General features: G+C 42.5%; 1 protein-coding gene, 1 non-coding gene and 1 pseudogene across 2 annotated transcripts; 2 read left to right on the top strand and 1 right to left on the bottom strand.

Annotated features, from left to right (window-relative positions):
• Positions 1–18,458, top strand: part of LOC100404221 (ferritin light chain pseudogene) — a 57,504-nt pseudogene extending 39,046 nt beyond the window's left edge.
• LOC118147589 (U7 small nuclear RNA) lies at positions 15,368–15,429 on the bottom strand. The gene has a single exon (XR_004734033.1). It is a non-coding gene; the product is annotated as a U7 small nuclear RNA (small nuclear RNA).
• LOC108588135 (anaphase-promoting complex subunit 13) lies at positions 16,611–19,297 on the top strand. Its single transcript, XM_017964041.3, has one exon. The coding sequence runs from the start codon at positions 18,962–18,964 to the stop codon at positions 19,148–19,150; it is 189 nt and encodes a 62-aa protein (XP_017819530.1). The 5' UTR covers positions 16,611–18,961; the 3' UTR covers positions 19,151–19,297.
• Positions 19,298–19,867: the final 570 nt, after the last annotated feature.

The following is a 19,867-nucleotide window of genomic DNA, read 5'->3' on the forward strand; positions in this document are numbered from 1 at the left end:
TCTTTAAAAGGAATGAGTTGTGTACAAGGGGGTCAAATGCTTTATAGAAAAGAAAAAAAAGCTGTGCTAAAACCAACTTATTTACATCATCTTCTTCATCTTCATCTTCATCTTCCTCCTCTTCTCTATTTTTATTTATTTATTTATTCTGAGACAGGGTCTTGCTCTGTTGCTCAGGCTGGAGTGTAATGGTGCAATCTTGGCTAACTGACACCACCTCCTGGGTTCAAGTGATTCTCCTACTCAGCTTTCCAAGTAGCTGGCATTACAGGAATGCACAACCATGCCCAGCTAATTTTTGTAATTTTTTAGTAGAGACAGGGTTTTGCCACGTTGGCCAGGCTGGTCTCAAACTCCTGACCTCAGGTGATCCTCCCGCCTTGGCCTCCCGAAGTGTCTGGATTACAGGCATGAGCCAAAGCTAGAACAACATGAACAAGCTTGTTATTCTGCTATGAGGAGATACACTTAAAAAAAAATACTGGTTGAAAGAGTAGAAAGTATTCATAGTTGTTTGGGAGAAGTAAGAAGCAGCAGAGGGGCAAGGACTGGTGTTTTTGTCAAAGGCCTTGGAAAACGATTTGACACTTGTAACCATGCCCATGCTTGCACAGATTTGAAAGGAAAAAAGAAACCCTACATTAAAGAGTAAGCAGACCCAAAAAGACTGTAAAGTTAAAAGGGAAGATTTTGACAAGGGAGGGTTTTATTTGCTTAGTTGGTTTATTTTGTTTTATTAAAATGGGCACATTTACATGTGGCTAGGAAGCCAATAGCGAAAAAAAGGATTAAACCATAGGGAAGAAAAAGACACAATTGATAGGGGCAGGTGTCTGAGGAGGTAAGGCAGTCTTATAATATGGGGGAAGAATTCACAAAAGATCACAGGCGACACTAGTCACTTCGTTATTCCTTTTTTTTTTTTTTGAGACGGAGTCTTACTCTGTCACTTAAGCTAGAGTGCAGTGATGTGATCTCAGCTTACTGCAGTCTCCGCCTCCTGGGTTGAAGCAATTCTCCTGCCTCAGCCTCCTCAGCAGCCAGAATTACAGGCATGCACCACAATGCCTGGCTAATTTTTGTGTTTTTAGTAGAAAATACAAGGTGAGCCCAGAGTTTCACATTTCCCAGGCTGGTCTTGAACTCCTGGCCTCAAGTAATCTGCCCACCTCGCCCTCCCAAAGTGCTGGGATTACAGGTGTAAGCCACTGCATCTGGCCCCAGTTCATTATTTCCTTTTCTTTTCTTTTTGAGATGGAGTCTTGCTCTGTCACCCAGGCTGGAGTGCAGTGGCGCCATCTCCACTCACTGCAACCTCCGCTCCTGGGTGCAAATGATTCTCCTGCCTCAGCCACACTGAGTAGCTGGGATTACACCCACCACCATGCCCAGCTAATATTTGTATTTTTAGTAGAGACAGGGTTTCACCATGTTGGCAAGGCTGGTCTCAAACTCCTGACCTCAAGTGATCCACCTGCCTCAGCCTCCAAAGTGCTGGGATGACAGGCGTGAGCCACCACGTCCAGCCACAGTTCATTATGTTTAACCTGTCCCAGAACAGAGACTGAAACATGGCAAATTCTCAGAAAATCTCTGTCCTTGTCCCTGCTCTTGCTTCCTGCTGAGCCCTGAGGTGCACCTACCCTGGCCTGGTATGAGATACTCTCTCATAAACCCTAGACGTGCACTCCCTGGGAATTTCAGAGCCAAGTCTGTCACTGCCTTTTGTCGGTGTCTAAATTAATTATCTAAAAGATTTGGAAACAATTCTGCATATTTAGGCACTGAAGACCTCTTTGAAAATGCCAGATATGTGAATGCATTTGATGCTATTGAACTGTAGACTTTAAAAATGATTGTAGGCCATGGTGGCATGTGCCTGTAATCCCAGCTACTCTGGAGGCTGAGGTGGGAGGATCCCTTGAGCCCAGCAGTTGAAGGCTGCAGTAAGCTATGATACTGCACTTGAGCAGGGTGACAGAGCAAGACTCTCATCGCTAAAAAAACAAATTAATTGATTTAATTTTTAAAAAGTGGTTGTAATGGTAAATTATGTAGCTGTTAACACAACTTAAAAAAATTTTTTTTGAGATAGAATCTCACTTTGTTGTCCAGGCTGGAGTGCAATGGCACAATCATAGCTCACTGCAACGTCAAACTTTTGGACTCAAACAATCCTCTGGCCTCAGCCTCCTGAGTAGCTGGGACTACAGGCATATGCCATCATGGCTGGTTAATTTTCTTTTTCTTTTTTTTTTGAGACAAAACATACTCTGTCACTCAGGCTGAAATGCAATGACACAATCTCACTCACGGCAGCCCTGACCTCTCATGTTGAAGCAATTCTTCCACCTCAGCATCCTGAGTAACTGGGGCCACAGGCATGTGCCACACTGCAGTTGGCTAATTTTTTTCATTATTATTTTCAGTAGAGACGAGAGCTTCTTTTGTTGCCCAGACTATCTCAAACTCCTGGCCTCAAGGAATCCTCCTGCCTTGGCCTCCCAAAGTGCTGGGATTACAGATATGAGCCACTGTGCTTGGCCTACAAAAACTTGTAAGCAAAATATAAAATTAGAAAAAATCATCTCTAAATTCATAACACTACATTTATCAAATTCTAATGACTTAAATAATAGAGTGAAGCCCAAAGTTACAATGCTTAATGAGACCTGAAAGACCAACTTGATCTTCACGTGCAACCATGGAACCAGCCATGTTTGGGGGAAAGAACTCGCTTCCCAGATCACAGGGTCAATTCTATCTCCCTAGCCAATGACAACGTTTCTTCCAGAACTATGAATCCACTCTTCAGGAGAGCACTTCTTATCATGGTTTGGTAGCGGAGGTCTTTTGTCTAAGTAGAATATTCATGATATATTTCATGTATTAAAACCTTTTTAAAGAATCCATTTCACACTTTAAAAATTTGTCCCCAACTTCAGAAATGATTTTAAAAGAACAAGTACTGACAAAGACTACTTTTAATTACAGTAATAAGCAAGGAACTAATGGGGGTATTCAGTCAAAAAGGAAGAAAATGCTTCCATTTGGCCTCACCTCCACATTTCATTCCTAACTTAGCCCAAACCATATTCTTATACAACACAATCAATTTATTCACAGCAAGGTGGTAATTAGTATGGTAGTCCTAGCAAAATGGGTCTGATGATATTTTTTGATTTGCACCTTCTTTGGTTGGGAATATTGCATTCAATAACTGTATGGCAAATAAAATGATTCCACAGGCCCACGCAGCAGAAGTAAGTATTTTCAATAGCAAGTTGCCTTTATATGGGCATATTTCTACATTCTAAAATAATGTCTCCATTATCTTGGTTAGAGTTCAACTCTTTTAAATTTATAAGAAATATGCTGTGCATGAGTGTGTGGGGATGATTCACAGATTTGAAATAACACCTACTCTCCTGCAGTTCTGGCACAAAATGTGTCAGTGAAGCCTGCAATTAGGAAAATTATCTTGGCCTGTCTTGCCACAAGATGGTGACGTCAGTATATACATCCACAGCAGAAATGTGTCCCAAAAATGGGCTTAAAAAACAGTTATCCAGCCTTGCTTGGTGCCTTTGCAATATCATCTAAATCTTTGTCATTGATGATAACATGAATAATATCTACTGAAAACTGCAATATAGTTTATTTTAGTCTTCACAACAGTCCTATGAGCTAGATTATGCTTCCTATTTTACTGATGAAAAGAGGTTAAATACGTTGCCCAAGATTATACAGGCAGCTAAGGGTAGAACTTGGATTAGAACCCAGGTCTCTCAGACTCAGATGTTCACTCTTTTGACTAGGACTGGGTATATAATTTGTAGGGTCCAGTGCAAAATGAAAGTGTGGTGCCCACTTTTTCAAAACTTATTAATAATTTCAAGATGGCAATGGTGAGGCATTAAACTAATGGGTACAAGCCCTTCTAAGCACAGGGCTCTGTATGACTGCACAGGGCATACACCCCTGAAGCTGGCCCTGATCTTGACTGTATCACTTCCCTCTATCACGGCCTCAACCTAATTTAACAAATATTTTGTCCCGGCCATGCCTCCACTACAAGAGGGCCTATGTTGATCCATGAGAGATACAGATCCAGCCTGGAGACAACATGTATTTCTCAACCAATTCTTTTTCTATTTCTTTTAATTACTTTTATTTTCTTTGTTTTGTTTTGTTGTTTTTTTTTTTTTTTTTTTTTTGAGTCTCTCTCTGTTGCCCAGGTTGGAGTACAATGGTGCAATCTTGGCTCACTGCAACCTCTGCCTCCCAGGTTCAAGTAATTCTTCTGCTTCAGCCTCCAGAGTAGCTGGGATTACAGATGTGCACCACCATGCCCAGCGAATTTTTATATTTTTAGTAGAGATGGGGTTTCACCATGTTGGCCAGGCTGGTCTTGAACTCCTGACTTCAAGTGATCCACCTGCCTTGGCATACCAAATTGCTGGGATTACAGGCATGAGCCACTGCACTTGGCCTTTTGTTTTGAGACAGAGTCTGGCTTTGTCACCCAAGCTACAGTGCCAGTGGAAGCTCTCTGCGACCTCTGCCTGCTGGGCTCAAACAATCCTCCCACCTCAGCCTCCCAAGTAGCCAGGTCTATAGGTATATGCCACTATACCCAGCTAATTTTTGGATTTTTTTAGAGATGGGGTTTTGCAATTTTTCCCAGGCTGGCCTAGAACTCCTGAGCTGAAGCAATCCACCCACCTTGGCCTCTCAAAGTGCTGGGATTACAGGAGTGAGCCACCGCTCCCAGCCTAGCCAATCCTTTTACTTGTCAAGATTTCACATCGTACTCAACAGCAGAAAGTGTTCCACAATTTTATGAGTTTTGAGTATCAAGCCTTCTATTTGGCTGATCCCTAAAATCCCTCTTTTAATTAGCCTGCTTCCCTCTTAAAAACCAAACACAAACCATTACAAGACCAAAGTTTTATAACCCCACTGCACAGTAACATACCAATACACTGAGACAGCAGGGCTTGCAGCAGAGAAGAACTTAATGATTGCAGGGTGCTGAATGAGAAGATGGGAGGAAACCCTCAAATCCACCTCCCCAAGGAATTGTAGGCTATGGTTTTTAAGGGGATCATAGAGGGTGAGGGCATGGAAAATAGGGGTCATTGATCGATTGGAATAAGGGGGATGAAATCATTAGGATATATAAACTGCATTCTTTGGTGAGGCAGTTCCTTGTGGGGTCCTTCAGACTACCTGAGGTCAGTAGTTTCATTGGTATGCAGGACCTGAAGGAACATCTCAAATGGAAAAACTTAACATTTTAGAATGTTCAAGTTGGTTTTTTTTCTTTTTTTTTCCTTTTATTTTTTCAAGTTGTTATCTATAAAGCAGTTAAGGGGAACTATAATCTTATAACAGGATCTATGATATTCTAATACAACAGGCACTAAACAACTATGAGGAAGCATCAAAGAGAGTGAGCTGACCTTATGATTAATGCTGAATACGCTGCCAGCTTGGTTTATTTTTATTTCTATCCCTCCCTTCTTTCCTGATTAATTTTTCAAAGTTTATAGGGATGGTTTCACCACAACAACAACAACAACAACAAATTTTTAGCTATTTTCCACTGCAATTTCTAGCATAAAACATGGAGCAGATGTGACAGGAAGTCACTGCTGAAAAAAAAGAAATGGTGTCATGTGTTATTCCCTCATACTATGATTATTTGCAGCTGCTTCACCCTAATTATGGGACAAGGCCTCATTGTAATTGTAGGGTCCTGATTAACAAACCCTTTGCCCCCCCAACATCTTTTTTTTTTTTTTTTGAGACAGGGTCTTACTCTGTTACCCAGGCTAAAGTGGAGTGGCGCAATCTTGGTCTCACTAGAACCTTCACCTCCCAGGCTCAGGTGATCCTCCCACCTCAGCCTCCCGAGTAACTGGGATTACAGGCACTGTGCCACCACACCTGGCTAATTTTTTTGTTTGTTTGTTTGTTTAGTAGAGACGGGGTTTTGCCATACTGCTGAGACTGGTCTTGAACTCCTGGTCCCAAGTGATCCACCCGCCTTGGCCTCCCAAAGTGCTGGAATTACAAGCATGAGCCACCACACTCAGCCCTAGATCTTCTTTTGAAAACCTTTCCCTTGGCACCTTTATTCAGTGGAATGTCTGGAGCTGAGTGGATGACATATTCTTGTGTAAACACATATCCTGAGAACAAAGAGAGTCTGTTTGTGGTGTGTATGGAGTAACTGTGATGTGCAGTTTACATTTCTAGAGACAATAGGCTCTATGTGTATCCGAGGCAGGGGAGTGTTTGGAGGTGGAGGTCTAGAAGAGAGATTCATCTGTGTCCTTGATGGGGCTTTCCACCTAATTTGATGCCCAGCCCCCAACTCTGCTCTGCTCACCAATTGGAGCTTCTTATTTCCCATCTTCACACACATTTTTACTGCGATTCCCTTTTCCCTAAAAAATGTGGGCAGTTCCCATTTTTAGTTTCCTCCTAATTGGGATAAGGAGGAGGAATCACAGCTAGCCCCCAACAGAGACTCTTCACACTTCAGGATTTAAATGTGGACTGCAAGGGTTGATGCATTGCTACCTCTTACGAGTAAGGTTAGATGTGGTTATAGATAACCTGTAAATTTGCCGTGGACGGATGTCTAGATACATACAAGTATCTAGCATGGTGGTTCTCCATCATATCAGACTCATTATCCCCTTTTTGTAATAAAACATCCCCTTTATGATTTTTTTTTTTTTTTTTTTGAGACGGAGTTTCGCTCTTGTTACCCAGGCTGGAGTGCAATGGCGCGATCTCGGCTCACAGCAACCTCCGCCTCCTGGGTTCAGGCAATTCTCCTGCCTCAGCCTCCTGAGTAGCTGGGATTACAGGCACGCGCCACCATGCCCAGCTAATTTTTTGTATTTTTAGTGGAGATGGGGTTTCACCATGTTGACCAGGATGGTCTCGATCTCTCGTGATCCACCCGCTTCGGCCTCCCAAAGTGCTGGGATTACAGGCTTGAGCCACCCCTTCATGATTTTAAATGAAATTCATATATCATTTAATCTACTTCCACACAGGAAAAAATTTTAATTAGCAAAATGCCCTAAGTGTAAAATAATGAAGAAAGAAAATTGGAGTTAGGGACTATGTTGAAATAATTATAAATAGATTTTTCACCCATATCAATACCCTGCAGGGCATTTGAAAGTCAGGCAGAACAGCTTTTTTGTTCTATGGAACTGTTCCACACATCTGTCAGTCCTGGCCCCAGCCACCAAATGCCAGTGAGCACGCCCTCAATCACTGTGATGACCAAAAACGCACCCACAATTCTCAAACCACATCCAAAGAGTGGTCCTACCCCTGTTGAGAACCACTGGTCTGAGTAGGAGTGTCTGTATATTGGATTCCTTTTGATTGTCCTTTGGTTAAGATTTCCAAGTAATAGAATAAGATATATTATACTTGTCATCCTCCCAAGCTAAGAGTTCTGTGGTTTGGCAATTCTGAACACAACCACTTAACTAGCATGCATTTTCTATTTATACACAACTATTTTTAGGCCACTAGTTTTAAAATTGCACACACACATGCACACACACACACACATGCACACACACATCCCATATTCACCAAGGTCCCTGGCCACATACAGTAACAAGGCTTCGGTCAGGGAGTGGCCATGCTATGCATGGACTGATGGCTATGTAGAGCAAGGTAGACATTTATTTTGTGCTATATTTAAATTTTAGGGAGGTGGAAATGGTGGTTCTGCTGATGTGGTTAGGTCCCAAGAAAGACTGGTTGGTCTTCCACCTAGCTTCTTGGTTCTTTCTAATCTCCAACTTGGATTAGTGAAAGAAGAGTCTGCATTGTAAATATGTTTTCTTTGGCCAAGGACAGATGGTAGCTTTTGCCTCTCTTTCAGCCTCCTAATACAAATTTGGAGCCAAACAGGGACCCAAAGGGAATAAGGGTCCCCTCACCATCGTGCCCCTTGACACACACCCTGAATTAGTAATTAGGACCTACTCAAATATCATTTACCAAACACTAATAAAAATATTGAGTCCTGACCAAAAAGAAAAAGAAAAAAAAGTTGTATGTTTGTGGAAACTTCTGTGAGTCACTCTCCGGCATCTATCCTGGGTCAGTGCATTTTGCTCCCAGAATGAGCTAAAATTTTAATGGAAGAATTCTAAACAATCGAAGGGAAACCTTAAAACAGAATAATCCCTGTACATCATGACCTATGATATAAAATTTGCTTCTCTTAAATTATTCTGACTGAAGAGCAACGTTTACTGGCTTAACACTAAGCTTGTTTCTGGGAGGTACAGGTCTTATATGGACCATTAAGAATAAAGTGAGTTTGAAGCAATGGACAAGAGATAAAAAATGCCTTCCAGAGCTGGGTAAGGTGTCTCAAACCTGTGGTCCCAGCAACTTGGGAGGCTGAAGTGGGAGGACTGCTTGAGCCCAGGAGGTTGAGGCTGCAGTGAGCTGTGATCACAACAGTGTACTCCAACGTGGGTAACAGAGGAAGGCCCCACTCTGAAAAGAAAAATAAATGCATTCTAAGTGGGGAATCGATTTATTCTTTCATGTATGCACTCATCTGATAACTTGCCCAGCTTAAATTCACTTACTTTATGTTGCATGTCCCCTCAGTTCCCCTGCCCCCTCTGACACTGAGATACTCACTTGGCTAAACAATGACCTTTGTTAAAGAAAACATTCCCCATAGTCCAGTCCTACACCTGTGCAGCTAAATGCAACTGGTGACGAACCAAACCATACTAAGGGATCTCACTCTAAACTCATGATCATAAGTTTTGAGTAGGTCCTTAATGCTGCTAACAATCATGCTGTATTTCCTGGTCCTTTCATTCTCCCACTCTCCTGGGTGACTATTTCACACCTTCTCTGTCCTCAAACCTCAAATACCTACTCACCACCTCTCATCATTCTGATGCCCTTGCTTCCTATTTCACTGGGAAAATAAAATGAATCAGAAGAGAGCTCCCACAAACACCCACCAATGCATCATGCCCATATTCTTTCTTGTGACTGTAGAGAAACACTCTGTGCCCCTTGAAAAGGCCACTGCTGGCCGGGTGTGATGGCTCATGCCTGTAATCCCACCACTTTGGGAGGTTGAGGCAGGCAGATCGCATGAGGCCAGAAGTTCAAGACCAGCCTGGGCAACATAGTGAAACCCTGTCTCTACAAAAAATACAAAAAAGAAAAGGCCCCCACTCTCCTTTTGAACAAGACGCCACCTATTCAAGGACATAACTCCAGCAATTTTCCTATCAATCACCTGCATCAGTTCATCCCTTTCCACTGGATCTTTTCCACCAATCTACAAACATTATTTCTCCCATTTTTGAAAAATCCTCTGTTGACTTCACTTCCTCCTTCAGCTACTATCTCCATTTCTTTCTTTCCTAGGGGTTGTCTATATTCCCCAAGTCTGATATATGTCTTAAACCTAATACAGTCAGTTATTTTTCCAATCCACTTCAATTAAATTGCCCTTGTCAAGGTCGCCTCCACTTTCCTGTTGCTATATCCAAGAACCAAGCCTCAATTTTCATCTTATTTGATCAATTAATAGAATGTGATTACTCTTTCCTCCTGAACCACTTTCCATAAGCCTTTTAGAGGACACATACCTAGTCTTTCCCCTATCTCTCTGGCTGCTCATTATCAGTCTTCTGTGTTGGGTCCTCTTTAACTCTCCAACCTCCAAAACTTGGAGCATCCCGAGATTCAGCCCTTGCACCTCTTCTCTTTCCTGTCTTCACTGACGCTTTTGGTAATCTCCTCTAGTCTCAGGCTTTAACTCTTATCTAGGATGTACTAACAGTGTCCAGTCTGTATGTCTCCCCTAAACCCCAGATTCACATATCCAGCTGCCTCCTTAATATTATCACTTGGATAATAGACAGCTCAAGTTTAACAAGTCCTAAACTGAACTCCTGACTGTCCCTTGCCACTGCCCTACCACCAAACCCCCATTCCTTTTCTACTCCTCCCCAGTTGCAGAGTTCAAAGCCTTGAAGACATACTGGACACTTCTTTGCCTCCCACATGTCACATCTGACCTATCGGCAGATCTGTCTGATGAACCTTCAGCATACGTCCAGAATCTGACCACTTCTCACCACTTCCACTACTACCACTGCTGTCTTTCACCTAAATTACTGTGGGAGCCTCCCAACCAGTCTCCCAGCTTCCATCTTTGACATGTTCAGATTCTTCTCAACACAGAAGCCTGGGGCAGGCACTGTGACTCATTACTATAATCTCAGCACTTTGGGAGGCCAAGGCACAAGGATCTCCTAAGCCCAGGGAGTCTGAGACTGCAGTGAGCTATGATTATACACCGTACTCCAGCCTGGGCAATGGAGCGAGACCCTGTCTCAAAAAAAAACCCACAAAAACCCCCAAAAATAGAAAACACAGAAGCCTGAGTGATACTGATAAAAACATAAATTCAAGAGGGTCACTCTTATGCTCAAAACCCCTCCAAACTCTGCGAAGGGCTGGATGTGGTGGCTCACGCCTATAATCCCAGAACTTTGGGATTGCAAAGGTGGGTGGATGGTTTGAGCCCAGGAGTTCGAGACCAGCTTGGGCAACATGATGAAACCCCATCTCTACAAAAAAATGCAAAAATTAGCCAGGCGTGGTGATGCACACCTGTAGTCCCAGCTATGAGGGAGGCTGAGGCAGAAGGATCGCCTGAACCTGGGACACAGAGGTTGCAGTGAGCTGAAATCAAACCACTGCCCTCCAGCCAGGGTCATGGAGTGAGACCCTGTGTCAAGAAAGAAATAAAAGAAAAGAAAAGAAGGAAAGAAATAAAGAAAGGAGAAAAGAAAAACTAAAGCATGATGTAGGCTGATCTAAAAGAAAAAAAAACCTCCAAAGATATTTTTAGTAAAAGTTCAACTCTAAAAATTATTTTAAAGCCTCACATGCTCTGCTCACTGCCCATTCCCTCCCAGCCTTACCCTCTACTTCTTTCCCACTTGCCTGTTCTATTCTAGGAGCACGCTCCCCACCCTTTACTGTTCCTTGAACATTCCAGGCACCTCAGGACCTTTGTACTAGCTGTTCCTGGGATGTTCTTCCCCCAGATATGACTCACTCACTCACTCACTCACTTACTCACTCACCTCCTTCCCTCAAATATCTCCTTCTCAGTGAGCCCTCCTCTGTTAACCCATCTAAAATTGCAACTCCAAGCGCTCCTTTTCCCTGTTCCCAGCTTTTTTTTTTCTGCTGAATTTATTGCTACCTATGGAACAAATATTTATTTTATTTATCTCTTTTTTTTTTTTTTAACCTATGTCTGCCAACCAAAACGTGAGCTCCAGAGGGTGGGGTTTTTTTTCATCTTTTTCATTGCTGTATCTTGGCACTTAGAAGAGTACCTATATATATACATGAAGTATTCAATACAGATATATTGAATGAACGAATGCCTACTATATGCAAAGAGTCACCTTTAGGTTCTGGTGAAACAGAGAGGAATAAAGCTACTAAACACTCTGCACTTCAGGTTCCTCATCTACCAAATGGAGATGATAGTAAAACTCATGGGACTATGACAAAGATTAAATAACTGAATACTTACGTAGTGCTTATGTAGTGCACCTGGCACTTAGTAAGTACTATGTTAAGTAAATAACATACATATATATATTTAAATCCCTGCCCTCAAGAAGCTCACATATATTAGAAAGTAAGGTATATTTGCAAAAAATACAGAGTATGCACTGCTAGCAAAGAAGACGGGAAAAGGGTCAACTTGCCCTCAGGGTGAAAGAAGTCTTCACAGAGAAGCTGATATTTAATGTGAATCTTGGAGAATAAGGAGATATTTCCAGGCCAAAAAGAAGGGCATCCTAGGCCAAGGACAACCGAACGAATGTTTGAATCGGAAGGCTCAGAGGTTAGAATAAATTTGTCCTCCCACCTTCCAGGAAGTGTTGATCCAGAGTTGTCTCAATATATCCAGCTTGTTTTTCCGACTTTATGCTTTAATTTCCTTATTATGTAAGGGAAGGTGTTGGTAACACTGAATATTAAATTGTAGTCATTTCACTGTGTAGGAGAGAAAGCTTCGGAGATTGTTACACCCTGGGGAAATATTTATTTCAATCTGCTTGATGCACATGGTGAAAAGCACCTGCTAGCTGTAAGTCACCTTCACATTCCTGAAAGAATTTTCAAGTTTCTTATCGATATTGATAATGTTGATATTTTCAGTCTTCTGATATGACCATTGATAACCATCTAGCTTAAGAGTCTTACATTTCATTTGTTTCAAAAGCACTCTGATTTCAATTTTACTAGATATTGTATTCACTTTTTAAGTTAATCAAAAGCATGTTTTAGGCTGAGCATTATGGCTCATGCCTTTAATCCCAGCACTTTGAGAGGCTGAGGTGGGAGGATTACTTGAGGCCAGGAGTTCAAAACTAGCCTGGGCAACATTGTGAGACCTCAACACTACAAAAAATTTAAAAAATTAACTGGGCATAATGGTTCACACCTGTAGTCCTAACTACTCAGGAGGCAGAGGTAGTTGGATCGCTTGAGCCTGCAGGAGGTTGAAGCTGCAGTGGGCCATGTTTGTGCCACTGCACCTCAGCCTGGGTCATGGGGCAAGAACCTGTCTCAAAAAAAAACAAATAAACTTGGTGCAGCGGCTCATACCCGTAATCCCAGCATTTTGGGAGGCTGAGGCAGGTGGATTACCTGAGAACAGGAGTTTGAGACTAGCCTGGTCAACATGGTGAAACCCCGTCTCTTCCAAAAATACAAAAAATTAGATAGGTGTGGTGGTGGGAGCCTGTGATCCCAGGTACTTGGGAGGCTGAGGCCAGAGGATCACTTGAGCCTGGGCGGTGGAGATTGTAGTGAGCCAAGATTGTGTCACTGCAGTCCAACCTGGGTGACAGAGGGAGATCCCATCTCAAAAAACAAAACAAAACTCTAATGTCCATTGAAATATTTTCTAAAGGACTTTTTCTCTACATTAAAAAAATGTTAGTTAGGTCTTTTGACCAGAAGCTCAGTGTAAAATTTTATATATATATAAAAATTGGAAAGAACATTACTTCATACAATTTTGACTAAGTCCCCTTAAGTGAGTGATCTAGAAATCAGAGGAGAGGGGCCTGGCGGTGAAGTGGTCAAGGCGTCATCCAGGGAAGACTGCAGGTGCCATGCACGAGGTATCAGAGCACTACAACTGGATGTCCACTTTTCAGGATATGACCTAGAAACAGTCCTGCCAAAGTCCTGGGTGCAGGCCCTGAGAGATGGGAGGTAGACATCCAAATGCTACTTTATTCATTTACAATGAGAAATTAAACTTTCCCATGGACCAGAATTTTCTCACTTGCTAATTAGTGCATTTTCTCCTTGAAGTCAAGGCAAAGAGAAACCAATTCACCATCAGAAGACATTTTACTAACTTAACTTAGATAAATCTCTGTCATGGGGACAGAAACTTCAAGATGTGAATGCTCTGCACATTTTCTCCCTGTAGACAGCCTACATGGGAAGTCAAATCATAATTTGAATCCTGTTCGGTATTAAGAATAAAGATAATCAAATATATGGAAATGGGCTAAAAGACCCTGTCACACACTGAATAAGGCCCCCAAAGATGCCCACAGGACCTGTGAGTGTTATTTTACATAGCAAAAGGGACATTGGGCAGGGCGCAGTGGCTCACACCCATAATCCCAGTACTTTGGGAGGCCAACGTGGGTGGATCACCTGAGTCAAGAGCTCAAGACCAGCCTGGCCAACATGGCGAAACCCCATATGTACTAAAAATACAAAAATTAGCCAGATGTGGTGGCGTGCTCCTGTAATCCCAGCTACTTGGGGGGGGCTGAGGCAGGAGAATCGCTTGAAATCGGGAGGTGGAGGCTGCAGTGAGCCAAGATCATGCCACTGCACTCTAGCCTGGGTGACAGAGAAAGACCCTTCCTCAAATAAAAAAAAAAGAAAAAGAAAAGAAAGACTTTCTTTCCCCTACTCTGAGCTTGGAGAGGTACTGCCAGTTCTGTCTATATGTTTACCTAGGCCAATCAATCCTTTTTTGACTGATATTCTTAGATATATTAATATATATTCAATCCTATTATTGACATTTTACCTGGCCTAAAGGTCAGTCTGTCTCCTTCAGAAAATTTAATATTTTTCTGCTCTGATCTGACAGTTCATTCTCAGAGGGCAATCTTATTTCCTCATTCTCAAGTCCTTAGAAGGTACTTCTTCATCATCCCCCAAAATGTTAACAAATTATAAAAAGAAAACATCTACCATTGGGTTAAAGCCTGGTGCCAACAGATAAGTTCACTCTCTTCTATAACCTCAAAATATAGGCAGCCATTCTAATCTTAGAATTGTCTGAAATTTGTCACAAATGGGTCAAACTGTGATCATGTAGATGGTTGAGTATAAATTCAATACCCATACTCAAAAGATAACAGAACAATTTGCTTTTGAAATTGTCTCTAGCTAGCATCAGGGCTGGTCTAAAAAGCAGATAAAGTGAATACCTATCCTCATGAGATTACAACACAGTATCAACAGTTGAAATCCCCATTTTGATGAAAAAGAAACTGGGGCTAGAGAAATTAAGTGATTTGCCCAAGACTGGAGCTCTTAAATGTCATAATGTGAGAACTCAAACCTCGTAACCAGAGTCTAGGCTCTTAACCATTACACTACTGATATGATTTGAGAAATATGGGAAATATCCCTGTTGTAAACATACTATCATGTGTCACTTAACATTGAGAATATGTTCTGAGAAATGCATTGCTGAGCAATTTCATCATAGTGCAAACATCTTAGACTGCACTTACACAAACTTAATGGTATTTCCTACTACACACCCAGGTATACGGTAGAGCTTATCGCTCCTTGTTTACAAACCAGTACAGCATGTTACTATACTAAATACTGTAGGCAACCAGAACACAGTGGTAAGTATTCATGTATCTAGACATACCAAAATATAGAAAAGGTACAATAAAAATGCAATATTAATAGTCTTTTATTTATTTATTTTTTTGAGATGGAGTCTCACTCTGTTGCCTAAGCTGGAATGCAGTGGCATGATCCTGGCTCCCTGCAACTTTGCCTTCTGGGTTCAAGCAGTTCTCCTGCCTCAGCCTCCTGAGTAGCTGGGATTGCAGGTGTCCACAACCGTGCCTGGCTAATTTTTGTATTTTTAGTAGAGATGGGGTTTCACTATGTTGGCCATGCTTGAACTCCTAACCTCAAGAGTGCCCACCTTGGCCTCCCTAAGTGCTGGAAGTCTTTTATTTTGGTCTTGCCAGCAAAATCTGGAAAGCTTGCCAGACAAATTCTAAAAAAGCTGTAACACTACTAGTATAGTCTTATGGAAACACCGTCATATTTGGTCTATCATTGATCCAAATGTCATTATGCAACACAAAACTGTATGTCCCCATTATCTTTCACTAAGTCTGAAATGCTATCATTCATTTGGTCTTAACAGCATATACTTCTGGGAAAAGCAAAGCTAACTCTTTAGATAATATAGGGAGAAAAAATCATTATGTTCTTTATTTCTATTACTGACGCCTTACTTCAGGCCACCATCATTTCTCACCTGGATTACTGCAACAGCCATCCAGCTGGTCTTCATGGTACCTTGGTTGGCTCCTTACACTCTGTTCTCCACATGACAGCCAGAATGATCTTCCCAAAATGCAGGTCTGACCATTTCACTCCCCTGCTTAAACATTTTCAGGAGCTCCTGCTTGTCTTCAGCATGGTCTACACCAGTGGTTCTCACCCATTAGGCAAAACCTAATATAACATAATTTTCATCATCCCCCCAACCCCTTACTCTCCTAAAAGGAAATTCATATAGAAATGTGTGGCTAGCCCAGGCATATTTATTCACACCTGTAATCTGAACGCACTGGGAGGCTGAGACAGTAAGTTCGCTTGAGCCCAGGAGTTTGAGACAAACCTGGACAACACACTGGGACCTTGTCTCTACAAAAAAAAAAAAAAAAAGTTATCCAGGCATGGAGGCACACACCTGAGGTCCCAAGTACTTGGGAGGGTGAAGCTGAAGGATTACTTGTGCCTGGGAGGTCAAGGCTGCAGTGAGCCTTGATTACATTACTGAGCTCCAGCCTGGGAAACAAAGCAAGACCCTGTCTCCCACACTCACATCTCTAAGAGTTTTTTTTGCAGACCTCACAAAGCTCACTTTTCTTTGTTCACACTCATCAATTAGCCTTGGGCTTCACTCCTCCTAAACTACCTGAATACGCAACACGGTACATAAAATGGTTTCTCTCACTAGTGTTTGTGGAAGCCACTTTCTCTGCCTGGGACTCTTTCTTACCCTCTTTCCAGCTTTATCTGGCTAACTCCTTCTCATTCAGGTCCCAGCTTAGAAGTGCCTTCCTCCAGCAAGCCTTCCCTGACACCAATGAGACATGACCTGCTGAGCTTCCTTTATTATAGCACATGTCACACTGTGTCTGTACCCCTGACTGCTTTGGCCACATCCTAGGGGATGAATTTCTTTTTTTTTTTTTAATTTTTTATTGCATTTTAGGTTTTGGGGTACATGTGCAGAACATGCAAGACAGTTGCATAGGTACACACACGGCAGTGTGTTTTGCTTCCTTTCTCCCCTTCACCCACATTTGGCATTTCTCCCCAGGCTATCCCTCCCCAGCTCCCCCCTCCCCGCTGGCCCTCCCATTTTCCCCCCAATAGACCCCAGTGTTTAGTACTCCCCTCCCTGTGTCCATGTGTTCTCATTTTTCATCACCCACCTATGAGTGAGAATATGCGGTATTATTTTCTGCTCTTGTGTCAGTTTGCTGAGAATGATGTTCTCCAGATTCATCCATGTCCCTACAAACAACATCAACTCATCATTTCTGATTGCTGCATAATATTCCATGGTGTATATGTGCCACATTTTCCCAATCCAGTCTATCATCAGTGGGCATTTTGGTTGATTCCAGGTCTTTGCTATTGTAAACAGTGCTGCAATGAACATTCGTGTGCATGTGTCCTTATAGTAGAAGGATTTATAGTCCTTTGGATATATACCCAGTAATGGGATTGCTGGGTCAAATGGAATTTCTATTTCTAAGGCCTTGAGGAATCGCCACACTGTCTTCCACAATGGTTGAACTAATTTACACTCCCACCAACAGTGTAAAAGTGTTTTCTCCACATCCTCTCCAGCATCTGTTGTCTCCAGATTTTTTAATGATCGCCATTCTAACTGGCGTGAGATGGTATCTCAATGTGGTTTTGATTTGCATCTCTCTAATGACCAGTGATGATGAGCATTTTTTCATATGATTGTTGGCCTCATATATGTCTTCTTTTGTAAAGTGTCTGTTCATATCCTTTGCCCATTTTTGAATGGGCTGGGGATGAGTTTCTTAAGGGCATAGAGTATGTTATGGTCACTGTCACAGCACACAATGATTGGCACAGACTTGACATTCATAATGAAAAGGAAAAGGAAGTTGGAGAGTTTCAATGACTAATTTAGGTGAACTTGTTCATATTTCTACTGAAGGAAACTTTGGGAAAGGAAAACAATGAGGCTGGGAGCACTGAAGTTCAGTTATTTTTTAGAAACATTATTTTGGAATGTATAAAAATGAAAAAAAAAATGGCAGTTCAGCAGTCCTGCGGATCTGTCTCCTGCTCCAACAGTGTTTGGACGGAACAGATCCGGGGCCTCTTTCCTCCAGCCTCCTACCGCCCTCCCATTTCTGCTTCACTTGGAACCTCCAGGACCATCTTCTCAGCCGTCTCTTGCTTCTGGCACCTGCCAACACCGTTTTTGTGGTGAGCTCCTTCTTGCCGACCAACCACGAGCTCCCATATTCGCCAGAATTAGTCCACCGCAGTGGAGGCAGCCATCAACCGCCTGGTCCATGTGTGCCCGCAGGCCTCCTACACCCACCTCTCTGTGGGCTTCTATTTTGACCGCCATGATGTGGCTCTGGAAGGCACAAGCCCCTTCTTTCCTGAATTGGCCGAGGAGAAGCACGAGGGCTATGAGAGTCTCCTGAAGATGCAAAAAACCAGCATGGAGAATGCACTCTCTTCCAGGACATCAAGAAGCCAGCCCAAGATGAGTGGGGTAAAACCCTGGACGACATGGAAGCCGCCATGGCCCCGAAGAAAAATCTGAACCAGGCCCTTTTGCATCTTCATGCCCTGGGTTCTACCTGCACGGACCCCCATCCCTGTGACCTTCTGGAGCATCACTTCCTAGATGAAGAAGTGAAACTCACCAAGAAGATGGGTGAACAACTGACCAACCTCCCAGGCTGGCCGGGCCGCAGGCTGGGCTGGGTGAGTATCTCTTCGAAAGGCTTACTCTCAAGAAGGACTGAGAGTCTATTGAGCCCAGAGACTTCTGAATGGGCCCTTATAAAGTAACAAGGCTTCTGCCTAAGCCTCTCCCTGCAGCCGTTAGGCAACTTTCTAACTACCCTAACAAGCCTTGGACCAAATGGAAATAAAGCTTTTTGAAGCAAAAAACAGAAAAGAAAGAAGAGATAGAGAAAGAAAGAGAGCGAGAGAGAGAGAGAGAAAACGAAAGAAAGAAAAGAAGGAACAAACACATATTTTGAAAGTAATAAAATGGCCTTTTGGGTGGAACTGCCATCTTCCAGTAATTGGCCAAAATAATGAGCACAAATGGAAAGAGGAGAGGCACCCAATAGATGTTCTCTAGGCCTCTTAGAAAACATTAAGTTGTGAAGCAAATGGACTCACCCACAACCGGGAATCTGAGGGAAGAGCGTGGGGACTAGTGATGCTGAGGGAGTGGTGGGAGGAAGCGTCAGCCGCTGTGTGCTGGATGCCAACTTGACAAGATCAAAGCCGCAGGAAAATGGACAGTGAGGTTCAGCGAGATGGAAGGATCTTGGATTTGATTGATGATGCTTGGCGAGAAGACAAGCTGCCTTATGAAGATGTCGCAATACCACTGAGTAAGCTTCCTGAACCTGAACAAGACAATGGTGGCACCACAGAATCTGTCAAAGAACAAGAAATGAAGTGGACAGACTTAGCTTTATAGTACCTCCATGAGAACGTGCCCCCCCATTGGAAACTGACACGGCTCCTTTCTTGCAGACGAATTTTCTAAAAGTACACAGATAAAAAATGTTTTGTTTCAGTCTCCTACTTCAAATCTTTGAGTAATAAATCAGCACTCAAAAATGTACACCCTTTTAGTTTGTGGTAGCAAAGTGCAGTGTGAAAATGTTCACACTGAGAAATAGATTTCTCAGTAATGCTGAATATTTGGCACTTTAAAAACTCTTCATTGAGTGGCTTGTATTCGAACATGATTGGTTAAACATTTGCCTTTATCTCTGATTTTGCTTTGCCGTCAAAGTTTAACACCTTCCAGCTACTTAGGTATGTCCTGTAACACAGGTGATTGGAGATATGAGAGGGAAAACTAAAGAAAAAGAAGCAGACACTAGGAGAATTATTAACTTCTCATACTCTCCCACATTGAGAAGCATTCGGAGTGGATTTAGCCTGTAGATGTTGTGATATGCAGATATTCCATTCTTTGGTTACTGGCATTCCTAAGATTCTTTGGATGAATTTACAGATTAGAAAGATATCTGACAGTTACCTCTGTTCTCCCTACAACTTCCTTTTATGCTGCTGGAAAGGATCTTTGGCTAGGTGGACCACTAGTTTTATTCAGTAATGGCATTTCTTATGTTCTCAAAGCCTGTTCAGATATAACCACACCACTGTGGAATCAGCATTTAGTTAC

Source organism: Callithrix jacchus, chromosome 14 (genome assembly GCF_049354715.1).
Source record: "Callithrix jacchus isolate 240 chromosome 14, calJac240_pri, whole genome shotgun sequence".
NCBI lineage: Eukaryota > Metazoa > Chordata > Mammalia > Primates > Cebidae > Callithrix > Callithrix jacchus.

Coding starts and splice junctions, on each gene's coding strand:
- LOC108588135 (XM_017964041.3), top strand. CDS start 18,962: ATGGACAGTGAGGTTCAGCGAGATGGAAGGATCTTGGATTTGATTGAT.